This window comes from Anabrus simplex, chromosome 3 (assembly GCF_040414725.1).
Source record: "Anabrus simplex isolate iqAnaSimp1 chromosome 3, ASM4041472v1, whole genome shotgun sequence".
Lineage (NCBI taxonomy): Eukaryota > Metazoa > Arthropoda > Insecta > Orthoptera > Tettigoniidae > Anabrus > Anabrus simplex.
In genome coordinates, this window is record NC_090267.1 from 135,532,842 (window position 1) to 135,549,889 (window position 17,048).

Below are 17,048 nucleotides of genomic sequence, written 5' to 3' on the forward strand. Positions count from 1 at the left end.
CAACGGAGAGTCTGGTCGCTACAAACAAGAATTAAATATGTCAATACTTCCTCTGATCAAATTGCCAAACTGCAGCAGCAAGCCTCATTAAATCTAGAAGCCATTTTCCAACGAACCCAAGACTTCAATTCTAGATTATCATCATGACTAATCACGCATAATGCAAAATTACAGTCTTTTTAAATAACATTATTTAGAGAGCACAATTCTTAACTAAAATTCTCAATACTGAAATGTTACTGTATTCTAGAAACCAATGCACTTCAGAAACTATGGCTCCTATATATTAACATCCAATATTTATATTTATGACTCAAATTTTAATGCCAAATTATAGTTGAATCAATTTTATTTTAACATTGCAAACAATTTTTAGCCAAATTTTCAAATTGTAAAAACTGTGTTTTGGACGTCAATGTGTTTTAGAATTAAGAGTTACTCCATTTTAACATTGCAAATCATATTGTCATAATTTTTAATGTGTATATTATTCTTGTGTTTTAAATATTGTTATCACTGAAATTAGATTTACATTCAATGTAATGAAATTTGTAACAACAATCTAAATATGACAAACCTTGAGGCAATTGTATAGGCTGATGATGCTTGTGAATAAAAGCGAAACATGTCCCGGTAAATTATTGTTGTAACATTACAACTTAGCAACACAAACTGTAATTTGTATTGAAAATGTGGATGAAAATAACCAACAAATTGTTAGTATATCATAAGTGGTATGTTCCGAGCTCTCAGCGGAGAGATGGCGTGGAATGACATTAGTAGACGAATAAGTTTGAATGGCGTTTATAAAAGTAGGAAAGATCACAATATGAAGATAAAGTTGGAATTCAAGAGGACAAACTGGGGCAAATATTATTTTATAGGAAGGGGAGTTAGGGATTGGAATAACTTACTAAGGGAGATATTCAATAAATTTCCAATTTCTTTGAAATCATTTAGGAAAAGGCTAGGAAAGCAACAGATAGGGAATCTGCCACCTGGGCGACTACCCTAAATGCAGATCAGTATTGATTGTTTGATTGATTTCAGTCCTGGTTCTCTGTTGTGCTGATCCAGCAGCATTCAATCCAAGATGACCATTTACAAATTAGCAATGTATTATGGTGTATTGTAATAAATCTGCTTTAGGTCTAAGTAGTTATATTTCTTTTTCAGAACAACACTGGTCAGTCCCCGGTGCTGCTAGATGTAATCAATCTGACAGCTATTGCTATTCGCCGACTCATCAAGACATCAAAAAAGATCAATGCCTTCAAGAATATGTGCCAAGAAGATCAGGTGGCTTTACTAAAAGGAGGGTGTACTGAGATGCTCATCCTGCGTAGTGCGATGTCCTATGACCCTGATAACCAATCATGGAAGGTATTAGCTTGTTTAGTGAAAGCTGATCTCTAAAAGTGAGATCACATTTAGACCATTTCAACTTGTATACCGAGGGAAAGAACCAACTTCACAGTTAGTTACAAATCCACGAACCTTGATGTATCCACAAAGACGCACACAAAATGCTGTCAGTTGATACACTTATTTATTTCACCTTAACTTCACATAAACATACACATAACCTAATCAACTGCTGTCACAAACAAGATACACACATCAACAAACCGGCATCTTTAACAAATGCCTATCACTAAGCCACATGGAGATCACAACCTTAAAACAATTGACTGCTTACCAGCATGTCATAACACGTGGTCACAACTATAACTCGTGTTAAACCATGACTCTTACTAAACAATAACTCGTCTCTACCATCAAGACCACCTCTTTATATATGTGCCGGGCCAGGCTTCTAGAAAGATAGGGTCCGGTACACAATCCAGCTATCTCCAATTCACATCTCAGAATTTTTTAAACCTAAAGGGCTTCTACCATGTCCAAAAAAGGAACTTAGATGCGAAAATTAAGAGTTTTTGCAATTTGTACGTAATTATTAAAGGCCAATATTTGCCAAGTGCTACGACTCTCTTGCCAGGGTAGCCATTTTTATGACGTCATAGTTCATCCCGTCAACCTGTGGAAGGTCACCATGATGAAACTATGACGTCACGAGGCAACATCTGACATTTAAATGTGCATACAAACACAAACTACGCATCCCATGGGTAACAGAAGAAAATGAGCACAGCACATCACATAATGCATACTTATGACATAAATTCGCCATAGAAAGCACAATGAACCATTCAAATACTGGAAATTATAAACACAGGTAGAAAACATCAGAGATCACTTCGATACCGCCTGAGCGCAGGATCCTATGGAGCAGTTTACGGTTCCCAAGTTACGAACGCGCGTGCATGTTTAGGTATCAGAAAAGCATGTACGAACGATATGAAACGAAACGTGAAGCAGCAATGAGGAGCGATACTACCTTTATGCTTGCCAGTGACCTACCGACCCACCCAAAAAACATGTTATTACTCCCACATCAAACGTAAAACGGAGGCTATATTACATTGCAAGTGCACATAGTGACAAGAATAAGAAGTAGTGTCTTCAAATGGTACTCACTGAGTAATACAGAAGGTAAAGTAAAGTAAAGTAAAGTAATATAGAAGGTTATTTAGGTATCCATTGCACGCACTGCCGGCATACTTAAAGTTGAAAGCAGTCCCAAGTTTAGTTTCATCGCATTTTGAACAACGCACATAAATACACACGGAATGTATGAATCATTCGTTACGGAGTTAATCACATAATACGGCACAATGTTTATATAGAACCATTAATTAAATCAATATTCGAAACGTGAATTGACAGTAATGGCACATGTATCACGACCACGTGGTAATGGCGACTGGAGCTCCATCTAATCACCGCCCCTCCTTCTTCGATCAACACATGCGCACTTGACATACCACCCTAACGAACGTAACCACTTGGCGATAGAGGACATCTCACGGATGATGGAACGGCGGCGTTTCAATAGCATGGGCGCAGAATGCAATAAATTCACACACTATAATAAGCAGCTTACTCACCTTATTGAGAGTACTGCTCTGCGATGAGGCGCAAAACCCCTAACAGCACTACTTACCTGTTTAATGGCGAAGAGTGACCCCTTTCATTCCGCGAGGAAGGGTTGGCGGGCCTGGCTGACGTCATATTCAGCGGTGTACCATGTCTTGTTTATGGAGGTATAGAGGGTGGTGTGACGTCATACTTATGACGTCACGATCATTTTTTGTCCACGGTGAAATGTTAAATAATTAAATTGGTGGCGCATGCGCAGTAGCAAAAATTCTGACTTAGTTTTCGGATATTAATTCCCTGTCTCTCTCTGACGTCATCACCCCTCCGTCACCAAGTAAACATGGTTGCCATGTGCTCTGTCAGTCCTACATAGTGTCCTCTTCAGTGCTCTATATGGCAGGTAATAATACAAAAACCTAGTATTTTCGCATCTCTACTCCTTCCTTGTACCCAAAAGGAATATATTTAATAGAATATGACGGCGCCTACGAGTAAACTGGGGATAGCCGACTTGTGTACCGTAACCGAAAAATACATTTCTCGTAAATTCTAGAGTGCTTAAGACCCAGATATAATGTACAGAATATTCTGCAGAGTTCTCGTCTACCCAGTACTGTTCTAGATGTTACAGTGTGTTTCACAATTCTGTAGTGGATTACAAATCTATACTATATATATATAAAGGAACATGTCCTGACTGACTGGCTGACTGAATCATTCATCATTGCCGAGCCAAAACTACTGGACATAAAGAAATGAAATTTTGAGGATACATTTATTTTACAATGTAGGTGCTCATTAAGGGAGGATTTTTGGATATTCTGTCACTAAGGGGGTGAAAAGGGGGGTGAATTTTTAAAATGAGTGTATCTATATCTCAAAACTCTAAAAGTTTACAGATGTAAAAGTTGGTATTTAGAACCTCCTTTAAAAATAAAGAAAAACATATTTTTTTGTTTTTGGAAAATCCCACTAGGAGGGGTGAAAAAAGAGTTGAATGCCTTTAATGAGGATACTTATATCTCAGAAACTGAAGATATTACAGCCCTACAAATTGGTATTTGGAATCTCCTTTAAAAATAAAGGAACATGTATTTTTTTGTTTTTGGAAAATCCATTTAATGGGGGTTGGAGAAAACGAGGAATAGCCAGAGAGGGTTTCCAAGTTTTTTGGGAAATGAGAAATTGAGGGATCAGCAGTCATAACATTTATTAGAATTTCGAGAAATAACAATAAATAATTTGCATGATTTTGAACATTAACATTAACTAAGCTTTAAGATCAAACAGTGTCCACATATCCATGAGCCGAAAGCGGCCACCGGCTGTGCACAGGATAATAAATATGAATAAGACTGTTGTCTTATGAAAGCGGACAAAACTTCAGAATATCTGAAATAGTTATGTCTATTAAGTTTGAAGGCTAGTCCAAGCAAGTCCGATATTAACTTAAATAGTCATGACTAGATATTAAAGCTATCAAAAATTGTGAAAAAGTGGTCTCCAAGACCAATAAATTTACAAGGATTCTAAATTTAAACAAGACTTTACAGCACCAAGTTATCCACCAGGAAATAATAATTAAAATAAATTGTTTCCAAATATGAGACCAGCAATTAAAGAGTCCCGCACTGCAGTGCTATTGGAAATCTTGAAAGGCAAACTAGCTGCGTAAAATAGACGTCTTTCAGAATTAGATATGGATGGCCAAAACGTAGTATAATTCATGAGTTTGGATCACAGCTTTGTGCAAAATACAAGTCCAAGCTATGATAAATATAATTCCATAGAAAACTAAAAACGCCGGCCATGCCAGCTTCAGGAGTGCAGAAATAGCGCTCGTCTTAACATGCCGCAGATCGAATAAGCAAGCAAGGCCCGGGGTCAATGGACTCTAGCAAGGTGAAGTGAGACACATGTCAACAAGCTGCTGGCTTCAGTGTGTGTGGCAAAGTTCAGCCTGGACGAAAAGGGAACATTCAAACTGCCACGGAGCAGCGCTTACGGTGAAATCTTGTTGAGAGTGAGGGCTGCATCCTTGTAGAACTGGATTGAGGTAGCCCTTAAATAGCACTGTAGAAGGTTCCAGATAGGACATAATATAGTGCTGTAAGACTAACAGAAATAATTACACAACAGTACATGAAAATCTTAACAAAAATTACAAAATAGTGAGGGAAATGGAGTCCAGAAAGAATATGAAAAATTTCCAATTCATTAATTAATTAATATAACAAAGGCTAAAGACAAATAACAGAAATGACCAACGAAAAAATAGAAAAGCGCGGAAGAATATATTCTCGGTACCAATTAGAAATGAAGTTGCCGGTGACGCAAACAGTCATGTCAAGGTGATGCAACCAATCAACAAGCAAGAATATGTAAGGCAGCGAAGAAGAGAATCTCCTGTAAAAGTAAAGAAACATAGGTGATTTTTTTTGGAAACTCCACTTAAGGGGAACTAGAAAGGGGATGAAATTTTAAAATGAGCATGTCTACAGTATATCTCAAAAACTTAACATGTTACAGAAGTGAAAAATGGTATTTTTAATCTCTATTAAAAATAAAGAAACATGTATTTTTTTGTTTTCGGGGTTGAATTCTTTTTACTAGGATACTGATATCTGAAAAACTGAAGATGTTGAGACGTGAAAATTGGTATTTGGAATCTGCTTTAAAAGTAAAGAAACACATATTTCTTTAATTTAGGAAAATCCAATTGGGGGGGGGGGTGAAAGATTTGAAAAATAAATTGAATTAATTGTATGAGGATACTTCAATCTAATAAAATCTAAAGTTGTTACAGACGTGAAAATTAGTGTTTGAATCTCCTTTAAAAACAAAGAAAAACACATTTTTGGGGGGAAAATCATCTTGGGGGACAGGGGTGAAAAGGAGTTGAATTCCTTTTATGAGGACACATATCTCAAAAACTGAAGATGTTACAGTCGTGATAATTGGTATTTAGAAGAAGATCCTTTACTAATAAAGAAACAAGTGTTTTTTTTTTCTTTTCAGAAAATTCACTTAATGGGAGAGAGAGAGAGAGAGAGAGAGAGAGTGAGTGTGTGTGTGCGTGTGCGTGTGCGTGTGCGTGTTAAAGGAAGTGAAAAGTGAATTCGTTTTATGGGGATACTTATACCTCAAAACTGAGGGTAACAGACGTAAACATTGGTGTTTGGAATGTCCTTTAAACATAAAGAAACACTCCTTTAATTTTTTTTGGGGGGTGGGGTGAAAAGGAGTTGGGACCAATTGATTTTACTGTTCATAATGTACTTGATTCTGATCATAAATTGATCTTTCCTGGGTTCGTTTCCAAGAGCCATCTTTTCCTTTGGCCAGTAATCGGGAGATAGTGGGTTCGAGCCTCACTGTCGGCAGCCCTGAAGATGGTCTTCCATGGTTTCCCCTTTTCACAGCTGGGGCTATACCTTAATTAAGGCCACGGCCATTTCCTTCCAATTCCTAGGCCTTTCCTATCCCATCGTTGCCATAAGACCTATCTGTGTCGGTGTGACGTAAAGCAAATAGCTTTTCCTTTGGAGAACTTACAGTTAGATTACAGTAGATTCTCCTGGCATATAAATAAAAATTTAAACACATTTGAAATAAACGATAGGAATGATATTGACTGTGGAATTGTTCACCTCTAAAATACGGTCAGTAATGCACGGAAGTATATCATTCGTACTACCAGAAATCCTGCGTACTTGCCTACGCGCGACAACGGTGCTAGTCACATTGTTAGCATTGACAATGGCGGCAGATGTACGTAGGTGGATCAGAAGGTTAGTTGCACTAACGCGCCGCAGCAGCGCGCTGTGTGTCACAAACGTGGGCACGTCGGAGAAAGGGACAGACACTGCCCACACGTCTGTTAGGCAGGTTGCTGTGGTGTCTCGTCTAGTATTATGTGAATAGCGGCCAAATGCAATGGCGCGTCAACTGGACATTCACTCCAGATGTGAAGTGCGTGCGACATTCCGATTCCTATGGGCCAAAAGGAAGAATTGCACGGACATTCATCATGAAATTAGTGCTGTGTATGGGGAGCAGGCCATTTCCCGGCAAGGTATCGTAAAGTGGTGTCAGCAATTCGAAGCCGGACACACTGATATCACGGACAACCATCGCGAAGGCAGGCCGCAACGTCCAGGACCCGTGCAGAGGTCAACAGTGTGAATGCGATCATTAGACAGAACTGAGAGAAATCGCGCCGCAGCTGAACATGTCGTATGGCAGTGTATTCACCATTGTTCAAAAGGACCTTGGATATCATAAGCTGTGTCAAAGATGGGTCCCACGTCTTCCCACTGATGAGCACAAGGGACAACGTTTTCAATCCTCCCTGGCATCTTTGCAATGCTATGCCGCAACGGGTTTCTGCGGCGAATCGTCACAGGCGAAGAAACGTGGGCCCACCACTTCGCCCCCGAAACGAAGCAAACATTAATGAAATGGGTGCACCCCTCATCACAACGAAAGAAGGCCAAGGTTCAACCTTCAGCCGGTAAGGTTATGGCGACAGTGTTTGCTGCACGTGGAATTCATGCCGAAAGGAACGACGATCAACGCGGCGTTGTATTGTCAAATGTTGCACCAGTGTGATTTTGTTGCACGATAACGCAACACCTCACAAGGCCTGCCAAATGAGAGAACTGCTGGAGTGTTTCAAGTGGGAGGTCTGGCAACATCCACCCCACAGTCCCGATCTAGCGCCATGTGACTTTCATCTGTTCAGTAAGCTCAAAACGGAGCTCGATGGTAGACGTTTCCAGACCGATGAGGAGTTGAAGGCCGCTGTCTCCGAGTGGTTGCAGAACGCTGGAGGAAATTTCTATGCATCCGGCATCGACAAGTTGGTTGTGCGTTCGCAGAAATGTTTGGAGTCTCTTGGAAACTATGTGCAAAAGTGACGTTACAGTGTATGTCGTTATAGTCGTGTTGCTGTTGTATAGGTGGTGTAATAAATGGCCATAACTGGGAAGTGCAACTTATTTTCTGATCTGCCCTCGTAATTTACCGCCAAGTAGCGGTCTTGTATCTTGCTGCGGGGTCCAAAACATCAATAATAATAATAATAATAATAATAATAATAATAATAATGATAATAATAATAATAATAACAACCCAAGTTCACCCAGTATCACCCACCCTAATATTATTATTATTAATAATAATAATGATGTTCTGGACCGTTGACAAAATGTGCTGGGAACTGGTCCTGGCTAGGTAATGACTACGAATGCAGTCCAGCCCGGGGTTCAGTATCGCCAAGGCACCCAAGACGACACCACGCCGGATCTCCTCAAGGATTTGATCCATATTAAAAATGCTTATAGGAAGAGATTACAAAGATTTAGGGCCCAGCTAACTGGGCGGAATACTTTGACCTAGCCTGGGAAGTATGAAATCGATTGCTGGAAAGAAAGATTGAAAAATGGGAGGAACTTTGCCGTAATCTCTCAGAAAACGAGTCAGATCACAGATTTTGGCGGATTCCCTCAGAAAATTAGTCAGATCGTGAATTTTGGCAGATTATATTTAAGACATTAAGCATTCAATTATAAATTTCTGTATAATATAGTAATCGCCACGTAACGAAATACCCCAGAAAGTAAATATCGCCGCCCGATGCTCTTCTTTTCTCTTTTTTGTAATGGCTGATCACTGCTGCCAACCTGCCTGGTTACATATTAAAATCACCAGACATAACCAAACAAACTAACCTCAATGTAAACACCGATAATAAATGTTTCCCTACCCTAGTAAATGATAAAAGTTAAGATGAAATAAATCAAGATATTCATAATTAAGTCGGTTTCCACGCTCAATGAGAAATTTAGGAAATAAACACCCTTTCTCACTCAAATTAATGTTACATATATCTGTCTTTATTTTGATATGCAGTAGGCGTACTATAACCATATTCTTGAAAATAGGGGCGTGTTAAACGATGCAATTTGTTTAATAAGTCTTTGCAGTGTGATTTTCGAAAGTCCAATGACTTCCCTTTCTTTTGTGCGAACATTTCCTTCTCTCTTCAATACCGGTAACCCGTAGCCTAAGGAGAGAGATTGGGCATATTTTCAGCCTGCAGGCTGGTTATATCTTCACGGTTATCAGGAAACATATAGGAATACTAATGTGCCAAGCTACGTGAACGGAAATTAGGTCAGCTTCAAGCTCACTGCAGAATTGAATATTAGTTCTACTATCTACTTCTATCGTTTTCACATACACCGAGGTGCCAGTATTTCGTCCCGCAAGAGTTCTTTATGTACCAGTAGATCTAGACATGAGGCTGGAGTATTTGAGCACTTTCAAATACCGCCGAACTCGAATCCGCCAACCTGAGCTAGTCATACATTCTCTCCTTCACTCGCTTAAAATAATGTTAAACATTTCCTGCCTTTATTCTGATTCTGATGTATGCATTACTATAACTGCATTCTTAAAGAAAGGGGGGAGGGAATATAGATTGAATAATTCATTGCGATTTCTGCAAGTTCAAGGACTTACCACATAAGACATATGTCCTTCCTTTTAATAATAATGCTAACAGCTTTACATCCCACTAAGAACTTTTACGGTTTTCGGCATTTGGCATTTTAAACATATTTTCAGCTTACAAGTTGGTGTATCTCAAGCTTTCAACATTACGGAAACCAATGTACAGGAGCACTATGAGTCAAACAACATTACCAGATTTTTACATATATATTGGCTTAAATCACATGAAGACAGGTTGTGATGCAAGAATTGGATAGGAAAGAGGGCTAGGATTTAAGATGTAAATAAGCGTACAGACACAGCACTAGCCTGAAATGAAAATGACGGGCAAAAAAAAACTTCAGACCTGCCAACTGTGGGGTTCGAATACATCACCATCTCCTGAAACCAAGCTAACAGCAATGTGATCAAACTGCACAGCCAGTTCACTCAGTTTCCTATGACGCGTAATAGGCCTACCACATGGGCGACCCACTTACCTGTATATGGATCTTCAATTCTTCAATTATACATGTATGCAAAAACATTATGCACCTTAGTAAGAGGTAGTTCCCTAGTTGGTTCTCTGATTGGTGCACGTATAACAAATATGTTTGGGAAGAAATACTTTTATTTTATATTTATTTATATCATAAAGAAGTCATGTTGTCATAGCAAAACGAATATGCAACGAAGAAATGAATCCGAAGAGATAAGCATTATTTACTGCATTAAATATTAGTTTATTTACATGTTAAGCGATATGTAGTAGTAATAACAATAACAACAACAAACGTGTGCAATAAGGAAAAAGGAAATAAATACAAGTAAATATAAATATAATTTACAACATTTAGAGCCATTCCATGGTCACTGAATTACAAAGCAGGGGTATGAATAAACAAACATAATAAACATGAATACTAATATTTAAAAAGCAAAAAGCACAGTCATCTCCGTACAAACCATGAAAGCCATTGGAAAGGGGGAAGGTGAAGGCTTCCACTATCCATGACGTTGGCACTTGGTGGGGTGGGGTGAAGTGGTTAGCTCAACGCATGACCGCCTTTGCCCCCAATAGTTAACTGGTACTCATTTATCATACGCAAAACATTCCTTCCAAATTACGTTAAACCTCTGTCACTCATTATTATTATTATTATTATTATTATTATTATTATTATTATTATTATTATTATTATTATTATTATTATTATTATTATTATTAATAAATTGCAAATGGGAAATACCCCGGTGGCAACGGTCACTTACAGTAATGTGATAATAAAGTTAACATAATTACCCAACTACAACAAACAAACAAACAAACAAACAAACAAACAAACAAACAAACAAACAAACAACAAGAGTACAAGAAGCAGATATATGGAAGGAAAATATAACAAGAATTACTGCTAGTTTAATATTCTAAATCGAGCAACATCATATACAAATTCACACACAACTTAAGTATTTACAGTGCTTAACAATTTGGCTTACAATATTATAGGTTGACCTTACTACTAGCTTAACATTATAAGTGATAATAAAGTGAAGTTAAACCGTAATTACCCTACAACAACAACAACAACATTACAACAACCAAGAAATACTACTAATTAAACTTTCTAAATCCAGTGTCATTATATACATATTCACACACAACTTAAGTATTTCCAGTACTTAACACTACAAATTACAATACTATAGATTGAACTTACTACTATAACACTACAAGTGATAATAAAGTTAAATCATACTACCCAACAACTACAACGACTCAAGTACAAAAAGGAATTCCATGGAAAAAAATATTACAAGAAATACTACTAGTCATTCTAAATCCAGCATCATGTACAGTTTCATACACAATTTAATTATTTCCAATACTTGCTACTATGGCTTACAAAACTATAGATTGAGCTTACTACTAGCTTAACGTTACAAGTGATGATAAAATAAAGTTAAAAACATCGTTAATTAACCAAGAACAACAACAATTACAAAAACATGAGTACAGCAAGCACTTCCCTGGAAAGAGAAAACCACAAGAAAAAGCCTCCCAGTTTCACAATCGAAACCAAGCAGAAAATCACAAATTCAGTGCCCGTAATTTACAACTTTTACTTTTCATTTTACACAAATGGTCTTCTTAAATGACTTGATACCAGAAGGGAATCTATCAAAGACTGCCGCAGGTAATTTATTCCAATCCCTTATGGTCCTGTTGACGAAGGAAAACTTGCCCACATCCGTATGCTGGTTTCTGGCCCTAATTTTATGCTTATGATAATTTCTCGATAAGTACGAGGGAGGTTAGATAGATAGATAGATAAAGAATGGGTGAACCCTGCCGTCGCAGGGCTCCACACGTAGGTCTGTGAAGACCCTTTGTGTCCCTTAAACGGGTTTGCCTAGTCCAGACCTAGTGCTCCTATAAAGGATACCAGTGCCCGGATGTTGGCATTCCTGATGTCTTCCAGGCTCACGAAATGTGAGCCAAGGTATCGATGTCTAGTGCTTGCAAGAGCCTCACACTGACATAACACATGCGCGGAGGTCTCCTCCTCCCTACCGCATCTTCTACACATCGGATCCTGACTGATTTTCATGATGTGTAGGTGTCTCTGTAAGGTATTGTGGCCTGTCAACAGTCCAACTACCATTCGCATTCTGGTCCTATTCAAATTTATCAGGACCTTTTTATAACTTTGGCTAGGCCCTTTGATAAGTTCACGTGCCTGCCTTGCTATAGTTAACCTCTTCCAAATGTCTAAGTGAGACTGGTTTGTCCACTGGGATATTACCAGTTTCACGCTTCGGAGTGACACTCCCAGGAAGGGCTCTGGTCCTATAAAAGGACCTTTTGAGCCTTTTTTCGCTAGTTTGTCAGCTTCTTCATTTCCACTGATACCTGTGTGCCCTGGGACCCGTAATAGGGTAACTGAGCTAAATTCACACAGCTGATCTAACATCCTTTGGCATTCCCATACCATTTTTGATGTTGTTTTAACTGCACATAGTGCTTTTAACGCTTCCTGGCTATCGCTGCAAATAGTGATACAATGAGGGAGGTTATAACCTATTCCTAATACAACTCCAAGCAGCCCTTCCCGTATAGCTCTTATAAAGACCACACAGGCGAGCTCTAGTTCTTCTAGATTCAAGACTTTCCCAATTAATGGTATTCCTTCTATTCCCAGTTACGAAACGCATCGCTCTTCTTTGAACTTTCTCTAGGGAATTTATTAAACCAACATGCAGATCCATATTCGAGAATGGGTCTTACAACGTATTTATAAGGTTTATTTAAACCTACTAGGGTGGTGAGCACATAAATAAGAATTCAATGAAAGTATTTTCCTTCTGGACCTTCATGCCAGACAGATTTAAAAAAAAAAAAAATTTTTTTCACTATAATATGATTTATCTATAGAGCAAAACCGCTATGCAGTGTGCGTATCATAGCAATCGAGATGGAATTGGTAATGTACTATGTATCTGTAGAGCCTATATACGACTTTTTACAATTACTTCTAAAGTGAATTTCAGCTGTGTGACAACGCTGAAAAGACTATGGACTTAGAGATTGGCATTCCTGAAGAGGGTTTTCTACACTTTCCCATTTTCACACATTGATTCAAGAGTCTGTATTGACTTGTGACAAAACCACTGTATTCTTCCAAAAACCACTGATAGGGACAGGTTTGGTTGTGATCCACCGAAAACAAATTATAATGACCGGTTAGGTAGTGATCCATCGAAAACCACTGATTATCGCAGGGTTAGGTTAGGTTTGACAGGATTTGTAATTGAGCGACTGTTGTCATTGAAAAAACTGTCGTGACGACTGAAGGCAATAAACATAAAACTGAATCCATTGGTCTACAAAGTTTTCATTCAGTAGATACGCTAGGAACTGGCGAACCAAAACCGTACATACAAAGTTTACAGGAATCAACAAAACAGGATATTAATTCGTGGTACTCATTGTTCTTTAAAGAGAAGAAATATCCTGTCAACAATAGCTGCAGTGAACATGCTTTTTCACTATTATTGTCTGGCCCCATGGCTAAATGGTTAGCGTGCTGGCCTTTGGTCACAGGGTGTGGGTTTGATTCTCGACAGGGTGGGGAATTTGAACCACCGTTGGTTAATTTCTCTGGCACGGGGGCTGGGTGTATGTCGTCTTCATCAACATTTCACTATTATTGTGTAAAATAGAAACTTACTAGTTTTGACAAGTACAGTATGTTCAACAGCGACTCCTGAATGATGATGGGCAAGATGTCCAACCTCACTAATCTATGTTCCAGACTATTTCTACTTAAAAAATTGTATTTGTCCTTTAATGTGATTTTGCAATTTTTGCTGAATATTTATGTGGCTGAAATGAAGGTGGATAAGCTACATGGTCTCCTTTATATAGGAAGAATGTATCGTGGAAATTAACTCAATTTCGGTTTCATGTACATTACAGTTTCTCTAAGATATATTGATAGTAATTCAGTCATGTACGACGACGATGTATTTCATGGTAAAGACAGCTGCCTCTGTGGATCAGTGGTAGAGTGACGGCCTCCGAATCCCAATATAGCGGGTTCAAACCCGGCAGAGGTAGTCGGATTTTTGAAGGGCAGAAAAAAGTCCATTCGACACTTCATGTCGTACGATGTCGGCATGTAAAAGATCTCTGGTGACACATTTGGTGTTTACCCGACAAAATTCATTAAATCTCAGCCACAGACGCCCAAGAGAGTTTCGGTTTACTCGGTCTGCCATCTAGTGGGCCTAGAGTATAACAGAACGTCAAAATTGACGAGCAGACAGCCAGATGGCGTCAACTTGAAATGTCTGCACATGGTAGCTGAGGCCATACGATTATTATTATTATTATTATTATTATTATTATTATTATTATTATTATTATTGTTATTATGGTAAAGACGAATTACTTTGCAATGCTATCTATCTTAATGGTAATGTACTATGTACCTCTACTAGTGTAGGCTACTGAGTGCTTGATTCAAAGCAGTGTATCGATTCATTCAGTGTCCGAGTGAATCGATTCACAGGAACGGCAAGCTCACGGCACACAAATCATGCACAATCACGGCTCAGTGAGCCACACCACACACACGGCTCCTTATAGGCACACTGGACACTGGCGGGGAGTCGAGCTTTCGCTGCAGCGAGCCACAGTGAATCATGGCACACTGAAAGAATCGTACGCAGTCATGGATCAGTGAGACACAACACACACATGGTTCATTATCGGTACACTGGACATTGGCGGGGAGCCGAACTTCCTCTGAAGCAATACATACAGAGTCATGATACACTGAAAAAATCGTATGCTATAATGGACTCTCGAGCTCAGCTCATTTGAAAATAATACCTATTCGCATCCACTGTCCTCTTCTTACAGGGAGTTTTAAACAATACATGGATTTATTTGCAGTGTTAAAAAGATAGAACACAATTCCAAAGTACCTAGGTTGTAAGTAGGTTATTCTAATTACTGTATTAGTTTAATCAATCAGTATCTTTATAACTAGTTGACGTTCGACAATTACTTAAACTCAGCTCTCTAGCCTCCACACCTGGCTGAGTGGCTCAAACGGTCGAGGCGCTGGCCTTCTGAACCCAACTTGGCAGGGCCGAGCTCAGTGCGGTGGTATTTGAAGGTGCTCAGCCTCATGTCAGTAGATTTACTGACACATAAAAGAGCTCCTGCAGGACTAAATTCCAGCACCTCGACGTCTCAAAAAAAACCTAAAAGTTGATAGTGGGACATAAAGCCAATAACATTACTATTTAGCCTACCCTATGACTATGAGTCATGCTCATGACCACTCGAAATTGTCTGTTTTATATTTGGAAGAACCACTCGGTATTCTCTTAGTTTGTATGTCGCATCATTGCACAATACTTCAATAATCGAATCACGAGGTTACCGATGTACGTGGACAGTGAGTATGTAAGTAGACTGATGCAATAGATTAAATAAATGATGTTTAATCAGAAAACCAGTGGGCTACTGTACATCTCCTGTAGCCTATACAAAATATGACGATTTTAAAAAAGCCTCTGCTGATAGAAAAAGACATTTTCAAAGATGACCGAGTTAGCTGGCCGTGCGTTTAGGGTCGCGTAGCTATGAGCTTGCATTCGGGGAATGGTGGGTTCAAATCCTACCGTCGGCAGCCGTTAAAATGGTTTTCGGTGGTTTCCCATTTTCACACCAGACACATGCTTGTGCTGTACCTTAATTAAGACCACGGCCGCTTCCTTCCCACTTCTAGCCCTTTCCTATCTCTTCTATCCTCTTTGTCGCCATAAGACCTATCTGTGTTGGTGCGACGTAAAGCAAATTGATTTATATTTAATATGTGGGCTACTTATTGTGGACACAGGTATTTTTATATGTAATTCTCTCTATATATATATATACAGTATACGTGAGTTATGACTTTCAGAGAACTGTGGAAAACCATTAGATAGTGTATAAAATTTAAGTTATGTCAGTATTTTAACAGGCGTACAATGTTTACATCGTGTATTGGTGACAGAGTGCTGTCTCCCTCTCTCTCTCCCCCCCTTGCCCGCTCCTCATCACATTGCGCCACAGCAGTTCTAGATAATTCCACTCCGATTGGACACTGATCCCCACCTGCACATCTATACCGCCCTGTAACTTGTAGATACACAATTCCCACAATTTTGAAATGTAACTTCGTTATATCAGAAAGGACGGGGCAATCAGAAATGTATTATTTCCCAGCAAAGTTATAACATTCTTAATCTCATGGAATGGCTCTTACAATGGTACAGCTAACTCCTCGGCTTCTCTTCTTTCTTCTTCTTCTTCATCTTCTTCATCTTCCTCCTCCGATTCACTGCTTCCATGATGAATGACTAGTTCCTCCACTTCAGGAAGACCTCTCACCTCATTATTGTAGAACTCGACAATCTTCTTCTCAGTGTGTTTTACTTCATTTCTCCACATCTCTGCTGTCACCTATAAGATATATTGAAGTATCACAACCTGACAAGTATATTATAAACTCCACTTGCATATATCCAATAAATAACATTTCCACTTGGCCTACCTGATCAAGAGATTCTTTCCACACAGCTGTAGCTCTGTCCAATCCGTGACCAGGTCTTGAAGCCACTGTTTTGTTATAATACTGTTTTGCCACAGACCATACAAATTCGATGGCATTGAAAAATGAGTGGTATGGAGGAAATCGTAAGACAGTATGGCCTTCACTGTGCAGCATCTTGTCAACAATGTACCTGGTTTTAAAGAAACAGAGAAATATTGTTATGCATACATGAAAGTCAAATACACGAGTGTAAACAACATTATCTAAACTTATGTTTACGTGCTTCTGTACCTCTTTAAGTGACTTCGATTCATATTACACAACCTTTGCAGCTCATCTTTTGTGGCATTTTCTGGTGGAGAAACTCCATTCTGCCTTAACCATGACTGTAAATTAAAGGAAAAATAAAAATTAATTTCTGTAACATCATTAAACATCATT

General features: G+C 38.8%; 1 protein-coding gene across 1 annotated transcript in view; it reads left to right on the forward strand.

The window, feature by feature from the left end:
• Hr96 (Nuclear hormone receptor HR96) overlaps positions 1-17,048 on the forward strand; it is a 77,771-nt gene that overhangs the window by 31,656 nt on the left and 29,067 nt on the right. The window contains exon 4 of the mRNA XM_067142731.2: positions 1,177-1,383. Coding sequence (XP_066998832.2) covers positions 1,177-1,383 — 207 coding nt within the window. The remainder of the gene's footprint in view (positions 1-1,176; positions 1,384-17,048) is intronic.